This window comes from Macaca nemestrina, chromosome 2 (assembly GCF_043159975.1).
Source record: "Macaca nemestrina isolate mMacNem1 chromosome 2, mMacNem.hap1, whole genome shotgun sequence".
Taxonomy (NCBI): domain Eukaryota; kingdom Metazoa; phylum Chordata; class Mammalia; order Primates; family Cercopithecidae; genus Macaca; species Macaca nemestrina.
Window position 1 is genome coordinate 82,640,094 of NC_092126.1, and position 25,323 is coordinate 82,665,416.

Here is a 25,323-nt window from a genome sequence, read left to right on the forward strand (position 1 = left end):
GTGTCATCTTTTACCTGGAATGTCATGAAATATACAGTACACTGCAAGAACTGCCTCAGGTAAAGACTTCTAGGATTCGGTAAGTCTCAGTCGATCCCTCTGAGAAAGGCCGCACCCTAAACGCACAGACTCTGACTCTGAGGGGGTGGGGTCGGGGAATCTGCATTTTAATAGCTTCTCAGGTGATTCAGATGCTCAGTCAGGTTTGAGAAACCAGGTCTCTTCCCAGCCCTCCTGTTCTCTGATCCACTTCTCTGCTTCCTCCAGGTCCTAACGATTCTCCAGTTCCCGCACAACAGGAGCGGAGGGAAGAGTGCAGAGAAGGCACAGCCAAAGACCGCAGGCCCAGCCGGCTGACCGACCTCCTCATTCCCGGGGCGCCAGCCGGCGGGTTACATAACGGGCTTCGGGGCGCGCTCTCGCGAGGTTTCCACCGCCCCCTCCTCGTTCCACGTCAGAGGGAACCGGGCGGAGCGGCCAACATGGCGGAACGCAGGAGACACAAGAAGCGGATCCAGGTAGCAAAGCCGAGCTCTGGGCAGGGGGTTTCAGCACGATGGAAAGTGGAAGGAGCGGGGAAAGCCCCCTAAAAGGGAGAGCGAAAGCAAGGGCGAGGTGGGGTGGGGTGGAGTTCCGCCGCGAGGCAGCTGGCTGCAGGCTGCGTCGTTGTGAGGGGCCTGGGGCGGGGGGGGCGGTGTTGGCGACGGCGGAGACAGAGACAGAGGTGGTGGTGGAGCAGCAGGGTAAGGAGGGAGGCGCCGCGCTCGGAATCCGGCTGCGGGGGCGCGGCTGTGGGCTCGGAGTTCCTGTGGTCGCGCCGTCCCGGGCCTGACCTGGGAGGTCAGCCTCGTCCGGGGCGCAGACGTTGACCCTTCCCGGGGCTCCTCCCCTCCCTTCACCCCATCCTCTGGCCTTAGCTGTCCTGAAATTAAGGCCACGGTAATTGGGGTAGCAGGAGGCGGCGGACTGACCTACAGCAGCTGGTCCTTTGTGCGCATAGACCGTAAGGGAGAATGATCTGGACTTGGTCAGCTGCCTCGGGGCCTAGGCAGCGATCTGCTCATCCAGATGTTCAGTTGCGTTGCCCTTCTTTCCCCTCAATATTCTTAACTTAATAGTCCACTTGAAGCTTGCCGGCTTTTTTCCAGGCGACGTGGTGTAAACAACCACAACCTCGTTGGTGCTGCAACGAGCTGGTGGCGCCCAGAAACCCTTCATATGCCAGTGTGTCATCCTCATAGTAACCTACATAACATCCCTGCCTCACTCCACATGCATGTCATTTGTGCATTTCTTCCTTGCGATTTTCCCTGGTTCTTGCTCTTTGCCAAGAGGATTAATTATGTAGAACATCTTGGACTCAGGATATTTATTAGTCGTCTCATCAGCTGATGTGCTGAGAAACCTTCATAAGGCCTCATAAATTGATCACATGTAGTAAATTGTTACTATAATAAATTGTTACACTCATCATTGCCTTTCTGTTCCTTACTATTTCATTGCTTAGAATGATTTTTTCTTTCTTCCATTTTACCCCGTCTTTTTTTTTTTTTCAAGTTTATCGATTTATTGGCCTACACTACAGGTGTTTTGAGCTATACAAGTTAAAATTCTTCTGGAAACTTTTAAATGCTGTGAAAAAGACACACATGATCAATAAATTTGGAATTTTGGAATTTGGCAGAAATAAAGTAGTTCTGAACAGGGTACGGAAGGGAATTAGAAAGAGGCAGATTTCAAGTTCAGACAGATCAGACTAGGTCTTAAGATCAGTAGAAGTTTCTAATTATACTGTTCTTAATCTTTCAAGAGTTAGTGTTATTCCTCTGACGTGGGCATACAATATTTTATTAGATTGTGTATTGAAATTGTCTGTCAGATTTGTACTTACAGAACTTCTTAGATTTACTCTTGACAGTACAATTTTATGCCCTTCAATACACATTGTTTTACAATTCCAGTTGGTTTTTAATATTGTTGTAAGGGTTATATAATTCACCTTTTGAATAGCTGCTCTTATTTTAGTTGTGATCTTACATTAAACAGAGGCTGTGGAGTAATGTGACAGTGGCAGAGAGCTCAAACTTGAGCCAGACTGCCTGTTTGTACCCCAGCTCCACCAATTATTGGCTGAGTAACTTTGAGCAAGTTAATTTTTACCTCATTTTCTGCATGTGTAAGAAGGGATATTTACCTCAAAAAAGAAAAAAGAAAAACTTTAAGGTTGCTCTGAAAATAATAGGTCAGTCAACTTATTTATTAAAAGTTATCAAAAGTATTTGGCACATAACCCCTTCCTTCTATTCTACTCCTTACCCAGGATGAAGGATTTAGATTGGATTGTTATTTTGTTTTTTGTTAAGTACTCTTTGATATACTGAAGAAAGATTAGCAACCCCCTATTCAGTAAATAAACTGTTAGGTTGGGAGTTATGTAGAGTATAGCTATTTACTTTCTATTATTTGAGGATCAATTATTAAAAACCTACTTGGCATACACAAAATTAAGTGACATTTATTTTTCTGTCCTTGAAATTTTCTACATGGCTGTGTAAAATGTTTGTGAGAGATCTTAGAGTACTACTTTTATGCAGCCTAACACACTTGTCAAAATATACTAGCCTAGAAAATACCTCAGTTTTATCATTCCAGATAATCAGAAACTCTGTAATCACTTGTGATAAAAAGATCAAATGTAATGAAAAGTTTAGAGTTTAACTTACAAAAAAGATCCTGTTGTGGAATTTTTAGGCAAAAAAGTCTGTAATACCAGCTGAGTTTCTGTCATTTGTTGCTTGGCGTTTTATGTTCAGAAAGATGTTTACGTTTAGTGATTCAGTGATCTTTAATTGTAGTTTGCACATTGGGGAGAAATGTTTGATACAAACAGATAAGTTCAGGGTTAAAAAAAAAAGTAGCTAATTTGCTTTTTCTGTGTAATTCAGTGTAATTTCAGATTCTCGTGTCCCACTGAAGTTTCTAGCAAGAGGACTGTTGTCACATTTCCTTCTTGGACTCACATTACTGGTCACTGAAAACCAGAAGTGAGCTACATGTACTCATACAGTAACTACATATAGATGAACAATGTGCTGCTGCATACCAGTAGTTGATTTACAATCCTGGTATCAAGAAATTTTAGAGTTTAAAAGGATCTAGTAGGATTTGTTGGGAAGCCTTTTTCATGAATTCAGTCTTACATGAAAGCAGAGTGGTGATCCTACAGCTTACTGATCTTACCCAACACTCTCGTTTTTCAGATAAACTGAGGTCCAGTGAGGTTTTGTGACTTAATCCAGGATCATCAATCAAGATAGTAAAACCAGATTTAGACCAGGTCTTCTGATTCCCAACTGAATACTCTTTCCGTGTCACAATAGATAAAAAATAAGTTGCTCTGAAATACTTTAATCCTGACTTCTTTATTATTGAACTATACAACGTAAAGACTTAACATGACTTGTCCTTGCTAAAGAGAATCGTCCCATTCAGTATTCTGCTTATATGTAAAATATCCAGTTGAGTTTTGAGACATTTAAATGGCTAATTCTTAGAACTTTTATAACCCTCCATTAGTTATTTTTGTTGCACCCATCTGTCTTCCTGGCAAGCAATAAAACCTTGACATATTATGGGCTTATGTGCTTAATTTCAGGACAGGGAAGAAAAGAGAAAATTTAGGACTATATAGCCAGCTATACAGGTCTGATGTCTGACTCCGAATATTCTGAAGAGAAGGAACTCAGGAAGCCAGTCCTAAATCAGAAAACTCCCCCCAAAGACTTAATGGAGGGTTTTGCAGTTTAGCAAACCCATTGCTAAGGAAAGAATACAATAGAAGGGAGTTGGAGCTATTACAGAAGGGTACTGCTGTTGTCTAGATACTCTTGTACAGCTTTATTTGTATAGCACACTGTGTTACTAAAGATTAAGGTCCCCTCCAGCTTTCAGATTTTATTGTTAAACTACTATTTGCATTTTTCACAAATATTTTATGCTGCTTGAACCAAGCCTTTTTCTTTTTTGCTCAGTTCATGGTTGACAGATCAGCTAAGCTAATTTTTATTGGATGTAGTAATTTTTTTTTTTTTTTTTTTTGAGACGGAATCTCACTGTGTCGCCCAGGCTGGAGTGCAGTGGCCGGATCTCGGCTCACTGCAAGCTCCACCTCCCGGGTTTATGCCATTCTCCTGCCTCAGCCTTCCGAGTTGCTGGGACTACAGGCGCCCGCCACCTCGCCTGGCTAGTTTTTTTGTATTTTTTTAGTAGAGACGGGGTTTACCGTGTTCACCAGGATGGTCTCGATCTCCTGACCTCGTGATCCACCCGTCTCGGCTTCCCAAAGTGCTGGGATTACAGGCTTGAGCCACCGCGCCCGGCCTGGGTGTAGTAATTTTTAAAAGTTCCTCTGTATCACAAATTCTCTAAGATTGATGCCCGTGACATATTTACTCTTGATCTATTATTTTTTTCTCAAAAAGGTTAAATATTGACTAAAATAACTTAGAAATGGCAAACTCTATTTTATCATAGTATTTTAGTGTTGCTGTATTTTAAAGTAAAACATAGTATTTATTAAAGAATTTTATAAGAGTGTTCTAACCAAACTTCCAATTTAAATAATTTTGGATTTTAAGTTACAACACCCAATGTATTGGTATTGGGTGCAAAGAAAGGAAAAGCAGTCCAGCCTAAATTTATTGACTCTTAGCTTCCTCATTTTAAGACAGTTGTGTTCATTCATTGAACTAAGAAGTTCTCTGCATTCATTTCAAGATTGATGAGTTGGTTTCTCTTTATTAGCGGGTGCTACTATTCCCAAAAGGCCTTCACTTTGTTAGAAGTCTTCTAGGAAAGTTACAAAAATATTCTGTTTACATCAAAAGAAAAAGAGGGGAGGTACTGTGGTCCAACGTATAGACAGAAAGAAGGTAAAACTTTTGTACTCCCTTATGCTATATCAGGAGAACAGTGAAAGTGAAGACTCCATGCACGTTGGATGTGGTGGCTTGTGCTTGTAATCCCAACTATCTGTTCATGTTCTCATGGTACTCTTTTATCTTTTCTTTTCTTTTTTTTTTAAAAGAGACAAGGTCTCACTCTGGTACCCAGGCTGGAATGCAGTGATGGCATCATAGCTCACTAGAGACTCAAACTCCTGGGCTCAAGTGATCCTCTGGCTGCAGCCTCCCAACTAGCTGGGGCTACAGGTGTGCACCACCTCACCTAGCTAATTTTTTCAAAGTTTTTGTAGAGATGGAGTATCACTTTGTTACCCAGGCTGGTCTTAAACTCCTGGTCTCAGGCAGCCCACCTCGGCTTCCCAAAGTGGTGGGGATTACAGGGATGAGCCGCTGAGCCCTGCCTCTCATGGTACTCTTCTACAGCAATTGGTCCTTCTGGCTTCAAAGCCCAAGCAGTGGCACAAACTATATTGTTGCATTGAAGGCAGTCTACAATATGGATAAGTTATTATAAGTTAATAAATTGCAATACTTAAAGAAAGTATCAATAAACAAGTTAATTCTGTGTCTAGTTGGGAGAGATTATCTAAGTCCGTGTTTTCTCTTCCTTTCATTGCCACTTGGTAGTGCCTTTACAAAGGACAGGATGCAGTTTTGGAAGAGTTTGGTGAACTTGAAATTAATTGTTAAAATGAGATTTTTAAATTTTGTGCATACATATCAGATTCCCTATTGTGTAATATGTAATTCTCAATTTTTATGTATCCTAATATTTAATCAGATTTTACATGTGATGCCTCTATCAGCAGTAAGTAGATTAGTATATTTATGTCTGTATTCAGGAATAGTATTATTGAGTGTTAGTATGAGTATATATGTATCATGCCTAAATTTGATACGGTCTTTCTCTACAATTACCTTCCTCCCAAATTTCCTCTGTTGATAAAGTTAGAAATCTGACATCTTTACCTAACCATTTTATTTATCCTTTATCATTGAGTTCTATCTGTTCTACATTTAAAATGTTTCAAATATCTAAATTTCTTTCCCACTTATAATCTGGTATCACACCAAAATTTACTTGGATATTACAGTAGTCTTCCATCCGTTTCCCTGCCTTATGCATTTTTTTCCATTTCATCCTACACACAGCCACCAAATCATGTCTAAATCATTTTTCTAATTATGTCCTATTCAGAAACTACTAGTGGTCTTTCTCCTGCTTACAGAATAAAGTAGAAATTTCCCCACCTACCTTGATGACTCTTTATTCTACTTTTACACACTTAATCTCCCAATACTTCCTAGCTTGTCTCTACTACAGCCAATTTTGTGTCATTCTCAGCCACAATATTTATGGCTTTTCAATCAATTTACCCAAAACTGGTTCATCTTTCAAAATTTAGCTTCCTTTTCCAGTGTTCCTGTCCACATTGATAATCTCACTCCTATTTTGTGTGCTTTTACTTTGTTGCCAAGGCTGGAGTGCAGTGGCATGATCTTGGTTCACTGCAGCCTCAACCTCCCAGGGCTCAAATGGTCTTCCTACCTCAGCCTCCTGAGTAGCTGGAACGACACATGTGCACCACCTTTTTCTTTTTTTCTTTTCTTTTTTTTTTTTTTTTTTTTTTTTTAGTAGAGAAGGAGTTTCACCATGTTGCCCAGGCTGGTCTCAAGCCTGGTCTTTTGGGCTCAAGCAGTCTGCCTGCCTCAGCCTCCCAAAGTACTGGGATTACAGGCATGAGCCACCCGACCCATCCTACTTTGTGTATTTCAAAAATATTTTTTCTGCCTCTCTTTTTGTGAAATAATAATTACTGCTTCTAATAGTTATGTAATAGAGTGTACATATCATGTCTTGCAAATCTTTGCTGTTAACTGTAGCATCCAAAGATGATAGGGTAAGTACTCTGTAAGTCTGAAAGAACAGGTCACGTTTATTCAGACTTCTCCCCCACAATTTTTAATCAAGCACCTCCCAGTAACAAATTATTTAATTAGATCAGCTTTAAGTTGACAACAGATGTATCAGATGAGGAAAAAATTGAGCATGTGTGGTGTGATTATATAATAGAATTGGTTTTTATAAACCATTTATAGTATTATTTTCAACTTTTATAGTATTACTTTTTCAGATGTATGGATATATAGAATATTATTTACTAATTGAGGCTCTGCGAAGTGTAGTGTATTTTACAAACATAATTAAATATTACCATTTAATATACCTGATACCAACATATATTAATATATTTTAGTATGGTTTCAAAAATTTTAATGAGGAATTTTTGCCTTTTATTATATCAGAAAGTATATTTTGCAGTCCGACCTCAAATAAATCATTATGAATCTTGTAGATGTTCCTGAACTTGGAGTGTTAAATTTTTAATTTGCCATTTTTTAAGATTCTACTTTTTGGCTGGGTGTGGTGGCTCATGCCTGTAATCATGGCACTTTGGGAGGCTGAGGCATGCAGATCACCTAGGTCAGGAATTCGAGACCAGCCTGGCCAACATGGTAAAATCCCATCTCTACAAAAAATACAAAAAATTAGCCGGATATGGTGGTGGGCACCTGTAATCCCAGCTACTCAGGAGGCTGAGGCACGAGAATCATTTGAACCCAGGAGGTGGAGGTTGCAGTGAGCTGAGATAGCACCATTGTACTCCAGCCTGGGCGACAGAGCAAGACTGTGTCTCAAAAAAAACCAAACAAACAAACAAAAAAGATTCTACTTTTTGTGATACATATTTTCATATATAAAAGTTTTAATTTCATAATACTTGATTTTTACAGTAGTCTTCTTTTGGGTTGAGTGGTTTGGGCTTTTAATTTTTATTTCCACAAATAGCCCACAGCTGGTAGTTGCAGACTGTAGAAATTGTACACTGGTATGATCTTACACAGGTAATTGGCTACTGGAAGTAGAGGACTTGGGAAATACAAAGGAAGAAATGAGAGATGTAGCTGCCAGGAGACTCAGTAACCAAAACACAAACCTCCACTTCCTCTAACACATTATTCCTTTTTGGAATAAAATTAAAGGTTTGTTGATTGTTCTTTATTTTCCTCAAACATAACTGAATTCAGACTTATCTTAACTGTGGAAAAACCTGACATAGATAAGTTGGATAGATTCTTTTTTCTATTTTGCATCATTAGATTTTTTTCACTTGAAACAACTGTGTTTAGCATTAATTCTTGGCATCTTAGATTCTTGCCAGATAATTTTTTACTATTATTTGGCATTTTATTCTTTAAAGAAGCAGACCTTCCTGAAATCATTTCACATTTAGATTATATGTTGCTGGAAATATTGAATGTTCTGTGTATTGTGCTTAAGCGTGTAATTAAAGACAGTAATTAAGAACAGTACATTTGTTTCAGTAGCTTACAGCAATAAGACAACTTTTGAAAGTTTATACATAAGATGTATACAAAGATAGCCTTCATCGTCTTCAGTACGTGAGCAGGGAAAATAAGTTCACAGGAGGAATTGTCAAAGAATTTCAGAATGAAAGGGAATACAGGGAAGATAGGGAATGAGAAACAATAAAGAAAATAATAGAAAATTTGGGAAAAGGTATAGAAGAAAGAAAGCAGAGAAAGACTAAAACGGCCTTTCCAAAACGACTCTTTGTCAGTGCACTTCTGTTAATCACTTCTTCAAATGAGATAGTAATACCTCTTTTTGCATTTTTTATTTTTGCTTCATCCTTACTGGAGAAGAGAATATGAGAAAGACAGTCCCAGGAGTGTCTAGTATCTGCAACCACAGTGGGAAAGCAAAGAGAATACAAATTGTCATTGTCTCAATAGTTCTTATGGCTACCACACTGGGGCAGCTGTCATTGATTAATTTGAGAACTCCTCCTGCGATCTGTTGTCCATTGTTCAGGGTACCTATCTTTGGCTGTTATTTTAACCTTTATTTATGACATTTGTTTCTACTTACTTTGACATTTGGGTACTCACTACTAGCAACTCTTATCTTTTTAATTACTGCCTTGTGGCTTATAAAAAGAGACTATAGGCCAGCAGCAGTGGCTCATGCCTGTAATCACAGCACTTTGGGACACCGAGGCCAGCAGATCACTTGAGGTCAGAAGTTCAAGACCACCCTGGCCAACATGGCGAAACCCTGTCACTACTAAAACTACAAAAATTAGCTGGGCATGGTGGCAGGCACCTGTAATCCCAGCTACTCAGGAGGCTGAGGCGGGAGAATCGCTTGAACTCAGGAGGCAGAGGTTGCAGTGAGCTTAGATTGCACCACTGCACTCCAACCTGGGCGACAGAGTGAGACTCCATCTCAAAAAAAAAAAAAAAAAAGACCATATAAGAATGAAAGTGAGCTGGTACAAAGTAGTTACCATTGTGGAAAAAACAACTCAAATGCCTCATAGTCGAAGCCGAGAAGCAGAAAGGCTTTGCCTCTATCAACTTACATTTGAAAAATGTAGTTTCTTTAAATCTCCAGTTTGTCTTTTGAACACATTATCAGTTCTGCTCCAGGGAAAGCTTGAAAGCAAAGCCTGTACTCCACTTGAAAAGATTCATAAAATAGATTTGTAAATTATTCTTCAGCGCATGGATTTCTCAAGTAAATGATTATACTAAATTCATATTCATATGTTGCAGGAAGTTGGTGAACCATCTAAAGAAGAGAAGGCTGTGGCCAAGTATCTTCGATTCAACTGTCCAACAAAGTCCACCAATATGATGGGTCACCGGGTTGATTATTTTATTGGTAGGATTATATCAGTAAAATCATATTAGTGTACCTATCTTGTGAAGTTAACCTACGTTTGGGATATGTAGAAGTTTTAAAAGTGCTTTCCAAATGTTATTGTTCTGGTGATGGGCATATGGCAGTTGATTATTCTGTTCTTCCCTTTTATGATTGAAAATGTCTATAATAAAAAAATAACATGTTTTCTAATAACAATTGTTGGAAATTTTTTTAAATAGGATTTATTTTCAGTGTTTTAAAATACTACCTTTTGTTTAGATAGTATGTGTACTTGGAACTAAGAGCTTTGGCTTTTTTCCCCCGAACAATGTCATTATAAGCTGATGTCATTTATAACACCAGAGCTTATAAGTAGGGGTTGAGTTTGCCTTTCTCATCAATTAAAAGTGAATTGCAGCTGGGTGTCGTGGCTCACACCTATAGTCCCAACACTTTGGGAAGCCAAGGCAAGAGGATTACTTGAGGCCAGGAGTTCAAGACCAGCCTATGCAACACAGTGAGATCCTATCTCTACAAAAAAAATTAGATGAGTATGATGGCATGTGCCTCTGAAGTGAGAGGATGGCTTGAGCCCAGGAGTTAGAGGATGCAGTTAACTATGATCTCACCACTGTACTCCAGCCTGGGTGACAGAGCAAAAACCTGTCTCTTAGAAGAAAAAAAAAACTAAATTGCCAGTAGAGAGGAAAATTCCTTTATCGTCTCTCTCTTTAGTGTTAATGATTTGACATTCATTGTAACTTTAAAAAAGTAGATGTGCTAATCTCTTCAGATAGTATGTTTAGCTGTTTCTTGTGACAGCAGTAGATTGTTGACAGAGCTTCTTCCTCAGTGTATTAGAGTAAAACTTGATGAGAATTTTTATTACTTGCAGGGAGCAGAGAATATTTTGGTTTATCTACATATGCTTGTGATTAATAAGAGTGATAGTTACATACAGATATTTTAAATTTTTTAATATTTCCCCATTAATTTATCTTGCTTTAGTTGGTATTTCTGAATGCCATTATTTCCCAACATTACTTTTAAAAGATACTTAATATATTTCACAAGTTGAGGTTTTGGGGAACTATTAATCATGATCATGTTAGATTTAATTTTCTGTTGAGTTTGGTTTTCTTTTTTGTTGCCAGAGTGTTGAAATTTCACTTTGTAAAATATTATTTAGATAGACATAAATTCCCGTGTATACTAAATTTAAAATAATGAATTTTTTCTTCAGCTTCAAAAGCAGTGGATTGTCTTTTGGATTCAAAGTGGGCAAAGGCCAAGAAAGGAGAGGAAGCTTTATTTACAACCAGGGAGTCTGTGGTTGACTACTGTAACAGGTACTGTTTATTTCTTAGTGAAGAATAACATAATAATTTTAAATTTTCTTCCTAGTCCTGAAGCTCCTTACATCATTAAATGTAGTGATACTAGAACATAACTCAAATATAGTTTTCACATGTAACCTGATTTCTTTGGTACCTCTGGAAATGTGTTTGGTATTAGACTATTATACTTTTAACTGTGTATAATTTTTATTTATGTTTTATTACTTTTATATATTTGTGAGCCCTACTGAAGGGTCAGCAACAAAAATCGTATACCAGTGCCTACAGTAGAAAAGGAAGTTCTTTCTTTTGTAGAGCAAATTGGTTGGGGAGTCTTTTTTTCAAAACTTGCAGGAATTCCTATTAGCTGTGTTACCGCAATTTTTTTAGTGCCTGCACTCTGAGCCATAAGCCGCATACCCTTTCCTATTTGGTTCAGTGTTTGCTAATGTAGTATTTCTTCTAAAATCAAGGCAGCTGCAACATCTACCTTGTCTTTTTCTGAGAATTTCAAGATGAAATACAGCTAATTCAGTAATGTACATGTATTTTTCGTAATAGATTTTTTTCTGTTTTGAAAAAACTTTTGATGGTGAGTGGTTTGCCTAAAAGATAAAGTCACCTTCCTTTTGGAAAGAAGTATGCTAGTTTTTCTTTCCATTTTTTTCTTTTTTTCTTGGTTTACTTAATACTAAGCATTTTCTTAATATATGTTAACTAAATTTTGTTTTCAAAACACTAAAGCTTATCTTTGGGGATTTTACATTATTTTATGTGTACTAATATTTTATTTAATGGCACCTAAAGTATCAGCCACCTAAGAACCCTCTTAAAAACCACTGTTTCACCACCTGGTTTCTTAAGCTGTCAAGTCAAAGAATTATTGAATATTTCTTAAAATTCTTAGTTGCCAAAGACTAGAGGTTACTAACAGACCTTTTAGAAACAATAGGTTTCGGCCGGGCGCAGTAGCTCACGCCTGTAATCCTAGCACTTTGGGAGACTGAGGCAGGCGGATCACGAGGTCAGGAGATGGAGACCATCCTGGCTAACACGGTGAAACCCTGTCTCTACTAAAAATACAAATACTGTCTCCTCCAACAAAATGAAGATGCATTTAATGGAGCTATTAGATCTGTAAGCCCAAATCTCTGAGTAGAGTGGCCAATGTGATTCCACATTTTTTGGCTTTTTAGGAGCCTTGGTACCTTGTTATTTGAAAAGCTCAAAAGACCTGAGTACAGAGAGTGTCCAAAGATACTCGATTTTCATTGTGTATGCTCTTCCCACTGACGTCAGATTGAGTCCTTTCTGCACTAAAATAAATGAGAGTAGCATAACTTTAAGGTCTCCAGAGCCACTTCTAATACAACCATAGAGTCTTGTTGGCCAGTCCTCATGAGTTGCTGCCCAGTAGCAGACAAAATCACAAAGGGACTCTTGTCCAGTTTCTTTTTTTCTCTTTTTGGCATCCTCCAATACTGTCAGTTTTTCTGAAGCAGCTAAGTGGCATGAGGGAGTCTGAGGAAAAACAAAATAGGAAAATGTAGGATGATAAAACAATCTTTTCTAATGTGATCTATACCTTTTTATGGGCTGTATCACGAATGAACTCATACATATTAGGTTAAGTCTCCACAAGACTTTGTATCGCTGACCCCCAATCCAGTTATGTCGTCCTCGGTCTTGTGCACATGCCACACTCATCTTCTCTTCTGGTCTTTCTCTTATCATAACTTGCCACTTTGCCTAAATGGTTCTCTTTCCTCTGTCCCATGTGCCTCTCAAAATCACAAACAAATCCCTCAAGTCCTTCCTCTACCATGTACTCTTCCCCAGGCTCTCCAGCCTTCATCAGCCTTTCTGTCTAAAGGTCTGAGTTTATCACATTAGTACCTCCCAGTTTGGCCCTTAACTATTTTAGAATTGCTACATATGTGTTATTTTTTTTTTAAATCTCCTCCCAGCTAAATCTGAAAACAATTGTAAGACTGTTTTATACTTTATTGTAACTCCATAACAATTACCACAGTGTGAGCACTTAATAAAAACCCACCTTTGCCACATTGGTGAAAGTCCCCAACATGTCTGGCATTTAATAAATGTTTGGTAAATCTGAAAAAAGATGGAGGTGAGGGAAAAAAATACAGAAGCAATTTTTAAAACTTTTTAGAGCTATTTTAAAACCACTTAACAAATATTCTAGGCTCCAGGAATACAATCATGGCTGTGGCTTGGTCCCTACATCAGAACATACTCTGATCTGTTAGGGAAGATTTATAACTAATTACAATGTGGTGTGTTCTATAAGGAAGAGAGAGATGGTGAAACTACGAAGAATGACATCACACAGAAAATGTTTCAAGTAAATTTTGAAACATAAATAGGTGATTACCCAACAAACAAGAGAATAAAGGAAATTCATTCCAAGCAAAGGGCATAGAACACACCGAGATAGGAAAGTTTGAGTAGTTCTGTAAAAATGTCAGAGAGCTTTATGTTAGTAATGTGTTCTGTACCATGTGTTTAAAGCCAAACAGAGGCTCTGATATTACACAAATGTTAATGTCAGTCTCACCTTTTGACCTAATTGTGAAATTATTTTCAACATAATTTAATTGAAAGTTAATAGTCTACTTTTCTTTCATGGGGGTGGGCAGCAGTGCAGGAAAGTTGACAGAAGCAGATGATCCTGCTATTTCTATTGCCTTCTGTATCTACTCATCAGGGAAAAGGCTTTTTTCTTTTTTTTTTTTTTGAGATGGAGTCTTGCTCCGTCACCAGGCTGGAGTGCAGTGGCGAGATCTCAGCTCACTGCAAGCTCCGCCTCCCAGGTTCACACCATTCTCCTGCTTCAGCCTCCCGAGTAGCTGGGACTACAGGCACCCACCACCACGCCCAGCCAATTTTTTGTATTTTTAGTAGAAATGGAGTTTCACTGTGTTAGCCAGGATGGGCTCGATCTCCTGACCTTGTGATCCACCCGCCTCAGCCTCCCAAAGTGCTGGGATTACAGGCGTGAGCCACCATGCCTAGCGGAAAAGGCTTTTTTCTACTAAAGTTGCATTGTTTTTTTTTTTAAATTATTTCTTTATTAAGAATAATTTTTTTCCAATAAAGTAAATTTAAGAAAATGGGAAATGTTGCAAATGATTTAGAAGAAAATCCAAATTACTAATAATGTTGCTTCATAGATAGCCACATTACCATTTGAGAATATATACTTCAGGTACCTGTATGTGTACACATGTACTCTTAATATATGGACATGTATATGAGCTGCATTATAAAAATGCTGGTTTTTCAATTAACATATGATAAACAGGATGTATTTTTATTTTCATTTGTAGTGGTAATAAATGTTCCTGATAGGAAATCTGAAAATCACATAAGTGCACAAAGAAAAGTAGAACATATTTTCATTACAGATTTTTTTGTAAGACATTCTGAAGAAGAGTAAAAACTACAAGACTGCACTTCATTTTCAAATATCCCACTACTATTCTTAAATCCCACTTTGTACTCCTAAGTAGTTAATCATTAAGGTCTCATTTCAGATTCTTGTTTGTTTATATATGTATATATATTCATAGCAGATATGATTAGTATTTTAGGGGGCACTTTGAACATTTGCACAATGATATTTGCAGAATTTAAAAATAGGTCTTCTGAATATGTAGTATGGGCCAAATGAGGAAACCTAGAAATTAGCTTTGTGGAAGTGCTCATAGGCTGGACCTAATTGGGGAGCAGATGGAAGCCCAGCCAGGCAGGTAAAACACAGGTGCTTCAGGGGACTGAACACAATGACAAAAAGAAGTGGTTATCTGGGCAGGAAGAAAGCATCTAGTTAACAAGTGCTGTGATGTGCTGGAGCAGGCACCAGTGAGGTGTAAGTAGAAAGGTAGCTAGATAGTCACCATTAGCAGGCACCAGTGGTGGTGGTGAGACCTAGCTTCTAGATCGTATTGTGGTAGTTGTACATTATCAAAGCAGGAATGAAGAAACCAGTCAGGAATTCTGAAACTAGAACATGAGATTTGAAAAAGTGACTTTTAGATGACAAAAATAAGGGCAACCCAATTTCTTGAGTAGGATTATAAGGTTAAAGAGAAACTACCAAGCAAGGTTGACTTAATTTGGGGTAAGATAAAAAATGAATAAAGCAAGGATCTCTCTCTCTCTTAAAAAGTTTACCGTCTAGTGAAGGAGCAAACAACTGTAACAAATTACATAGTGAGTTAGAAGATAAGTGCTATGGATAGGGTAACAGGAAACGAGAGAATGGGAAGGTGGGCTTAGGTTTTAAACAGAGTAGTTGTGGTTGAGGGAAAATGAAGAAAGTGAGGGAATGAAACAAAAGGACATGCTTATTTGGGGGAAGAACATTCTAAGGAAAGGGAACAGCTAGTGTGAAGGCCCTAAGGTGAGAATATGAAATATAATAATAACTGCTAAAAAGAGAGAAGAACAATCTATTTAGAGAGAAAGTAGTGATATCAGGAATGCATCATGTTTTGCCAAATATATTGCACATTTTTCAATTTGATGCTGTGCAAGTCCTTTTCAGAGTCCAAAAATCTCATCTTAGTATATTTAATCATTACTTAATTGAAGATAATTATTACAGTGTCAGACTGAATTGTGAAGTACTTGGAGAAAAAAGAACACGAAGAGAGCTGAAAAGACATTATTTGGATCAATCAAATCATCACTTTTAATCTGTTAACATTTCTTAAACTGTTTATTTTCTCCATTCTTTATTATGTCAGCTCTTGCATTTGAGACTTAACATAAAGTGAAGCTGAGTCTTGATTACTCTAAATGAACCCAGAAAGAGTCTTTATACGGATAATCTCAAATCTATAATCTCTTTTATAATTAAGTTACATCATTAAAAGTGAAAATTATATTGAATATCACTGAGTTTTGACAACCTTTATATAACTGACTGTGAAGTTTTTTGATTTAGTGGTAGCGTTGACAACTTTTTCACGGGCATACTAGTTGTAATTTCTCTTATGTTTGCTAATTTATGTCTTCCTTTGCTTATTTTATTCAGGTCTTGATATTTTTGCTTTTTAGTCTATATCTATATGGGGAGTGTAATGCCATACCTGTTTTTCCCAAAGGCTTTTAAAGAAGCAGTTTTTTCACCGGGCCCTAAAAGTAATGAAAATGAAATATGATAAAGACATAAAGAAAGAAAAAGATAAAGGAAAAGTTGAAAGTGGAAAAGAAGAGGATAAAAAGAGCAAGAAAGAAAATATAAAGGATGAGAAGACAAAAAAAGAAAAAGAGAAAAAAAAAGATGGTGAAAAGGAAGAACCCAAAAAGGTGAGTTAATCCAAAATTAAGTAAAAATTTAAAAATCATTATGTGCACATGATCACTACTGGCCTATGAATATATTTAAATATTATGCAATACCCACCTGAGATAACTATATTAGAGTTATTATAAATACCATGGTTGAGAATTCTTATTTCTGTGTTACAAATAGTCAGTGAAAATTTTTTGACTGTATGAACGTCATTTCTTGCTTGCTTGTAAGTGTTATTTCTTCTATTCAACTTGTGTTTTCATAGGAAGAAACTCCAGGAACTCCTAAAAAGAAGGAAACTAAGAAAAAATTCAAACTTGAGCCACATGATGATCAAGTTTTTCTGGATGGAAATGAGGTGAGAGTAAGCCTATAACTAGAAGTTCAGTTTTCTATAGGAGTTTTTAGAAACATGTTTGATGCCTTCACTAATAAAAGGAAAAATTTTGAGAAATCTTATCGTGTACTTAAATATATAAAAGCTACTCTATTTTTAAAAGTCAATATTTCTCGGATTTAGATTTTTAAAAGTCAGATTTTGCTGTGAGTGACAGGAAACCTGAAATAAAAGCATCTTTTTTTTTTTTTTTTTTGAGACGGAGTCTGGCTCTGTCGCCCAGGCTGGAGTGCAGTGGCGCGATCTCGGCTCACTGCAAGCTCCGCCTCCCGGGTTCACACCATTCTCCTGCCTCAGCCTCCCAAGCAGCTGGGACTACAGGCGCCCGCCACCACGCCTGGCTAATTTTTTTTGTATTTTTAGTAGAGACGGAGTTTCACTATATTAGCCAGGATGGTCTCGATCTCCTGACCTGGTGATCCGCCCGCGTCGGCCTCCCAAAGTGCTGGGATTACAGGCGTGAGCCACCGCGCCTGGCCGAAACCTGAAAGAAAAGCATCTTAATACAAAATAGATGCATATTTCTTTCTCATCAATGAAATCTATAGGTAAGCTGTACAGATACATCAGCTCCATGGTGGATCCCAGCTCTTCTTTTCTCCTCTGTCTGAGGCTGCTAGCTAAGGTTACCTCATGGTCCAAACTGCCAACCTTATATCTACATCGAAAAGAGGAAAGGAGGGTGAAGAATATGTCTCCTCTTTAAGGAGACCACTTTAAGTACACTGTCCAGAAAGCTGGCAATTTCATTTCTGCTTGAATTCCACTGACCAGAACATAGTCACATGGTCATGCATACGAGAAGTAAAATCTTGGAAATGCACTTTTTATACAGGGTGATTATTTGCCTAGCTAAAATGTAGGGTTTCCATTATTACCAAAGAAAAAAAGAGCAGAATAGGAGATACGTACAAGTCTCTATCTCTTACAGAATGTAAGTTAGACACATCACTTGAGGGGCTTAAAATTTTTAACATTACTTGATGCTTTGTGCTTATCATTTGTAATGGAAGATTTGTATGGTGGTAGCCTTCCATAAAGACTGCTTAATTCAGTCACTTCACCAGTACATAAACATGAGTTATATACTGGGCATTGAACTGTTACGAATTTTAGGATATCCCTTCCTGCTATACCTATACAAAAGTTACATCTATAAAGTCGTGGCTCCTAGGGCTGTGTGTTTGAAATTCTTACTTGCATGAGACTATCTAGAGTGGGATTGTGGGGGAGGATTATATATTTATAATAAACTGTCCTCAGGTGACTCTGATGTGAACCCCTGGTTAAGAATCATTGTAATAGAAAACTGTAGGTCTTTCTTGGCCGGGCGCGGCGGCTCGCGCCTGTAATCCCAGCACTCTGGGAGGCTGAGTCGGGCGGATCACGAGGTCAGGAGATCGAGACCATCCTGGCTCACACGGTGAAACCCCGTCTTTACTAAAAAATACAAAAAATTAGCTGGGTGTGGTGGCAGGTGCCTGTAGTACCTGCTACTCAGGAGGCTGAGGCAGGAGAATGGCGTGAACCCAGGAGGTGGTGCTTGCAGTGAGCTGAGATTGCGCCACTGCACTCCGGCCTGGGCGACAGTGCGAGACTCCGTCTCAGGGGGAAAAAAAAAAAGAAAACCTTTGGTCTTTCTTACTGTGAAGGCTCAAATGCCCTCAGTTAAACATTGAGCATCAGCTATGTGCTAAACATTTTTATAGGCGTTGGGAATAGCTTGATAAATAGGATAAAATCTCTTATTATCTAGCAAAGATACAGGCACTTAAACATGATAGTATAGTACAGTGTGGTAAGCATGAATGGTGTGAAAGCACAAATTAGGAATAGTTAATTTAGTCAGGAAGGATAAGAAGGGTCTAAAGGACACTTGAGCTTAGATGACTGGCAGATTGCCAGGTGTACCAGGAAGGAGTTTAGGTCTATTGGGGAAGGAAGCAGCCTGAGCAAAAGCATGGGTGCTTGCTATCCTGAAAAGCCTAGATTTTATTCTGTAGAAAGTAGCATGCACTCCAAAACTTTTAAAGTTGTGAAATACCTTTTTTTAAAAAACATGTTTTTTTTAGAATGGAAACTGGCAGAAGTAATGTCTGTGGATGTGATTCCCAAGGAAGTGGGCAGAGTAAAATAAGAGGTTAAAGTGGAACCTCTGGTGTTACAAATCGAAGAACCAAGTTGGAAAGACAATAAAGAGTTCTGGTCAATATAGAAATAAGAGGGAAGAGTACTGTTATTTATAGAAACTAAGAAATAAAACTGAGTTTTGTGGATGAATGATCAAACGAGTTCCGATCTGAATGAAGTAAATTTGTGTTGTATAAAATAATAGCCTGATAAAAGGAAGGAACCACTACGTCATAAGCTTTGAAGTAGTGGTTTCCAGCTTATGGGCCCTCCATGGAAGAGTGGGCAATGAAATTATTACAGTCATAGAAACTATGTTCACCAAGCATGATCTTTAATAATTGTTCTTTGTGTCTTATCAGGAGAGAAAAAGGTGGAGTTGAGAGATACTGGATCTGTGATAGGGCCTGGCTGGAATCTATCTTAACTGTGCTTTTATCCCAAACTGGTTCATCATTACATTAGGGACAAATTAAGGTTGACAGTTGCTGGTGTTTTGTTTGAATAAGTAATGATTTGCACACATTAACAATTTTTCCCCCCAAGACAGAGTCTTGCTGTGTCGCCCAGGCTGGAGTGCAGTGGTGTGATCTCAGCTCACTGCAACCTCTGACTCCCGGGTTCAAGCAATTCTCCTGCCTCAGCCTCCCAAGTAGCTGGGATTACAAGCATCCACCACCACACCTGGCTAATTTTTGTATTTTTAGTAGAGACAGGGTTTCACCATGTTGGCCAGGCTGGTCTCGAACTCCTGACCTCCAGTGATCCACCTGCCTTGGCCTCCATAGTGCTGGGATTATAGGCGTGAGCCACCAAGCCCGGCCAAACAAATTTTTAAATGTATGTAAGAACATACAAATTTACTTAAGTGCTTTATAGAATTTATAGTTTTTCTATAATCATTTTCTAGTGCCAGAAGAACCACTACTGCTGAAGGAAAGATCTTTGAAATGTATTACCTTAGAAATAGAAAGTACTTCTCATACGTTAAGAGGTTGATCACTGCTTTAGGGGACCTAAAATGTAGAATTAAGCATTACTTTCTAATGTGACATTAGAACTTTTAAGCACTGAGGTTTCTTGATTCTTCTAGGTGTATGTATGGATCTATGACCCAGTTCACTTTAAAACATTTGTCATGGGATTAATTCTTGGTAAGTAGTGAGATGTTAGTAGCTTTAAAGTGCAATCTAAAATTTAGAAAACAATATGCAGATACTATAAAAGAAAATGTTCCTAAATTTAACATAAAATAGTTGTCATTTTAAAAATACTTTAAAGTCAGAAGGTGAATAATAAAGGAAAATATTTGAAACACATTAAAACAAAGATCTTTACAAACTGATAGAAAAATGGTTAAGGTAGTTAACAGATAAATACAGTGACCAGTCATCATGAGTGATACTTAATCACACTCATATATGCAAATTAAAGCTGTAGTGATTAAGAGGCTTGCAAACCTTGACTTTAAAGGTCTTAGAAAAAAATCAGCACTCTCAGTTGATAGGTGTGTCTATTGTTTTAGTTTTTGTGAAGGACAGTTTGTCAGTATCTCTGAAATTTTATATGTGTCTGCAATGACCCAGCAATTCTAGGAATTTATTCCATGGCTGTTCCCATACAGTTGCACGAAGTGTGTGCATTGACACATTATCTGTTTTTTTCCAAATCCTTTAGACTATACCTGAGTATAATCTAGCAAATATCTTTCAAATTTGAAATGCTTATACCATTTGACCTAATAAATTCCACTTTAAGGAATTTACCCTATGCCATAATCACAGTTGCACAAATGTACATGTGCAAGGGTATTATACCTAGAATAGATAAAGAAAGTTACAGAAGAGTAAGAATAATATAAGCTCATTGACTTATTTAGAAAAAAAGTCTCTGTAACTAGTTAATTATATATAGGTAGTCTCTGGGAATACAGGTAAGCTTAATAGTACGTAATCTCTGGGAAGTGGAATAAGAATTAGATGAAGACTTAATTTTCTCTATACTTTTTGATTTGTTTGTTTGTGACAGGGTCTCATTCCTGTCACCCAGGCTGGAATGCAATGGCACAATCATGGCTCACTTCAGCCCGACTTGCTGGGGTCAAGTGATCCTCCCACATCAGTCTACTGAATAACTGGAACTATAGACACACTCCACCACACCCAGCTAATTTTTGTATTGTTTTTGTAGAGATGGAGTTTCAACATGTTGTCCAGGCTGGTCTCGAACTCCTGGGCACTTGCCTCGTTGTCTCAGAGTGCTGGGATTACAGTTGATTTGTTTTTTTAACGGTGTATATTCCAGGAGGTTTTGTGGGGAAAGAATGATTTAACAAATAGAAAAAAAAAATAGGTAGTAGTTAAAATAAGCTTGGTCAATATGATATCATAGGATCCCATTCAAAATAACTCTTTTAGGCTGGGCTCAGTGGCTCACACCTGTAATCCTAACACTTTAGGAGGCCAAGGCAGGGAGATGGCTTGAATCCAAGAGTTTGAAACCAGCCTGGGCAACATGGCGAAACCTCGTTTCTACAAAAAATTAGCCAGGCGTGGTGGTTCACACCTGTAGTCCCAACTACTTAGAAGGCTGAGGTGGGAGGATCACCTAAGCTTGGGAGATCGAGGCTGTGGTGAACCAAGATCGTGCCACTGCACTCCAGCCGGGGTGGCAGAGTAAGACCCTGTTTCAAAAAGCACAATAACTCTTTTATACTAGAGTACTAGTCACTTTGCTAAATATTTTGCATACAATATATCATTTCATCCTCAACAACCTTTGAAAAATAGGAACAGACACTTATTAAATATAAGGTAACTTAGTCTCAAAGAGTTAAGTAACTTGCCCAGGGTTACATAGTTTATTAGTGATGGAGCTAGAATTTTAATCCTGGTCTTACTCTAAAGACCTAATAACCAGGCTTCTGATTTCTTATACTTATTTCTTGTGTCCTCACTTTACTTGCAAAAAAACTGGAGATACTTGTAAACAGTTTCCCTAAGTACCAAAAAACATCTGTAGTGGAGGCCGGGCGCGGTGGCTCAAGCCTGTAATCCCAGCACTTTGGGAGGCCGAGACGGGCGGATCACGAGGTCAGGAGATCGAGACCATCCTGGCTAATATGGTGAAACCCCGTCTCTACTAAAAATACAAAAAACTAGCCGGGCGAGGTGGTGGGCGCCTGTAGTCCCAGCTACTCGGGAGGCTGAGGCAGGAGAATGGCGTAAACCCGGGAGGCGGAGCTTGCAGTGAGCTGAGATCCGGCCACTGCACTCCAGCCTGGGCGACAAAGCGAGACTCCGTCTCAAAAAAAAAAAAAAAAAAAAAAAAAAACATCTGTAGTGGAATCACTTGGGGAATGTTTTTCAGTCTGTGGATGTCAGAGCTCCACCCTAGAAGAAGAATCTCCAGAGAGGGGTCTTGGGAATCATTTTTTGTTGGGTTTGTTGTTCTGTTGTTTCTTTTAGCTCCCTTACTCAGTAGGCAGATATCTTAATATTTTTTAAATAAGGTAAGATTTTTTAAATAAGATATTTTTAAATATTTTAAAAAATACTATTTTTTAAAAAATAATATTTTTTAAATAAGGTAGATAATAGCTTGAAAATGGATAAATTAAGGAGGTAACAGTTTTGAATTTCTACATAGCACTTTTTTTCTAATTATATGTAATTTACACTAATAAAAACTCCTAACCTAGTTTAAGAACAGTATAAAATGTTAGGTTGAACAATATGAAATTCCTCATAATTTACCATTTTTTACCTATAAAAATGGCAATTTTGTATTTCAATGTGTTTATGTTTGTCAGTTTTTCCCCCAGGGATATGTTTCTGTTATTGCAGCCATACCATTTAAGTTTTTATTCTAAAAGTTTAACTTTGTCATTTCTTGTTCCAGTGATTGCAGTAATAGCAGCCACCCTCTTCCCCCTTTGGCCAGCAGAAATGAGAGTAGGTGTTTATTACCTCAGTGTGGGTGCAGGCTGTTTTGTAGCCAGTATTCTTCTCCTTGCTGTTGGTAAGTATTGTTATCATAAAATTGACCTCAAGAAGGTTGCTATTGAGCAGTTGGACTATAATTTGGAACTTCAGTAAAGCTTAAGAAAAATTAATGGAGGTAAATCAAGAAGTATATGGTCCTACATTCTGAGTCAAATCTCAAAACTCAGGCTTGATAAGATTTGTTCTGTCTGCAGAAAAAGGATTTAATACATCTTTAAAATTTTTTTTAATTATTAAGATTTTTTATTGACAAATCATAATTATACATTTATGGGGTACAATGTGATGTTTTGGTGTATCTGTACAATGTGGAATGTTTAATTCAAGCTAATTAACATAACTAGCATATCTATCACCTTTCTTGCCTATCATTTATTATGACACATTTGAAATTTACTTAGTTATTTTGAAATACACCATACATTATATCTTAATCTGCAAATAGATGTGCTTTAAAAATTAGTTATGGCAAAGGCTTTTAATATTTTTGCAATGGTAGATCTTTTATTAGACATAATACTTTCAGTAAAACATTTTTTAATTTTGACTTAGAACAAACGAAATACCCAAATAATCTATGCATATATTTAATAAATTATTCTAAACAATTGATTTGCCATTTGGGGAAAAATCATTAATTCTCACCCAGGTACCAAAATATTAGATGCAATAAGGAGTTAATGTTTTAAAAATCAAATAGGAAAACCTAAGTAAATGAATTTTCCACAATTCTGGATGATTGGGGTCTTTCATAGTTGATTCGTTTAGAGGCAGTGTCTTGCTCTGTCACCCAGACTGAAGTGCATTGGTGAGATCATAGCTCACTGCAGCCTTGAATTCCTGGGCTCAAGCAATCCTCCTGCCTCAGCCTCCCAAGTAGCTAGGACTACTGGTGCATGCCATCATCCCTGGCTTTTTGTGGGGGAGATAGGGTATCATTCTGCCCAGGCTGGTCTCAAACTCCTGACTTCAACTGATCCTCCAGCATTGGCCCCCCAAAGTGCTGGGATCATAAGATTATCACCACACCCAGCCATCTTTCATAGTTAAAAAGCAATATAGGGCCGGGCATGGTGGCTCACACCTGTAATCCCAGCACTTTGGGAGGCCGAGGAGGGCGGATCACAAGGTCAGGAAATCGAGGCCATCCTGGCCAACATGGTGAAACCCCATCTCTACTAAAAATACAAAAATTAGCTGGGTTTGGTGGCATGAGCCTGTAATCCCAGTTACTTCGGAGGCTGAGGCAGGAGAATTGCTTGAACCTGGGAGGCGGAGATTGTAGTGAGCTGAGATACCACCACATCCGGCTAATTTTTTGTATTTTTAGTAGAGATGGGGTTTTACCATGTTGGCTAGGCTAGTCTCGAATTCCTGACCTCAGGTGATCTGCCTGTCTTGGCCTCCCAAAGTGTTGGGATTACAGGTGTGAGCCACTGTGCCCAGCCTCCTTTCTCTGGCTTAGTAACCTCTAGCAGCAGAAAAATCCCCTCTTGCTTTTGCATGGAACACGGGCACATTTGTAGGCCAAGAAATAATATCTAAGCCTGTTTGAATTTAGTGTCAGTGTAATACCTGCATCAAGAAGGAAAAGTCATAAACTTTGATCTGACATTAGACATAATAAAATTGGTGCTTTTTGCCTTTCAAATTCCTGAAATTTAGAAACTCCTTGGAAATTTTTAGCAAAGGTTTAGCTCCACTGAATAGAACTACTCTACTTGCTTATTTTTAAATTAAACCAGTGTTCACAATAATTTATGGTTATTATATAGTTTTGCTGTTTAAAATTTGTTTCTTCAGTAGTCTCTTTAAATAAATTTTCATTGTAAATATGCTGTGGATTTAAATATTCATTATGAACCAAATAGTCTTCTGAATTATACCAGGAAACAAACCAACCTTTTATGTTGATTCTCTTAGAAAATGCAATTCCAAATATACTTTCAAATAATTAGATATTTCTTTTATATTATCTTTGAAGTCTTTATATATATTTTATTAATATATATTTATATCTATATTTATATATATGTTCATTTTTTGGAGACAGGGTCTTGCTCTGTTGCCCAGGGTAAAGTACCATGACAGAATCATAGCTCACTGTACCCTCAAACTCCTGGGCTCAAGCAGCCCTCCCACCTCAGCTTCCTGAGTAGCTGGGGCTATAGGAGCATGTTGCCATGCCTAGCTGATTTTTTTTTTTTAAGAGTCAGGGTCTTGAAATATTGTGTATTGGTCACAATTATATTTGGCGTTTCTTTGAATATGCATTGTTAATAATGCCATTTAAGACCTTTGGCAGTTTTCTAAAATCTGTCACTTTTAGTGTAGGAATGTTATTATAGTACATGTCACAACTTCCCCATAATTCTTCCCTTTTCACTCTTGGTACTGTAGTGCCACATAGCGAAAAACTGTAAAACATGAGCATTC

At 38.0% G+C, this 25,323-nt stretch overlaps 1 protein-coding gene across 1 annotated transcript in view; it reads left to right on the top strand.

Moving 5' to 3' along the window:
* Positions 1 to 391: 391 nt before the first annotated feature.
* The window catches only part of LOC105465971 (SEC62 homolog, preprotein translocation factor), a 30,948-nt gene continuing 6,016 nt past the window's right edge, over positions 392 to 25,323 (top strand). The window contains exons 1-7 of the mRNA XM_024787989.2: positions 392 to 518; positions 9,606 to 9,714; positions 10,940 to 11,045; positions 16,166 to 16,370; positions 16,622 to 16,714; positions 19,977 to 20,037; positions 22,784 to 22,903. Coding sequence (XP_024643757.1) covers positions 483 to 518; positions 9,606 to 9,714; positions 10,940 to 11,045; positions 16,166 to 16,370; positions 16,622 to 16,714; positions 19,977 to 20,037; positions 22,784 to 22,903 — 730 coding nt within the window. The 5' untranslated portion in view covers positions 392 to 482. The remainder of the gene's footprint in view (positions 519 to 9,605; positions 9,715 to 10,939; positions 11,046 to 16,165; positions 16,371 to 16,621; positions 16,715 to 19,976; positions 20,038 to 22,783; positions 22,904 to 25,323) is intronic.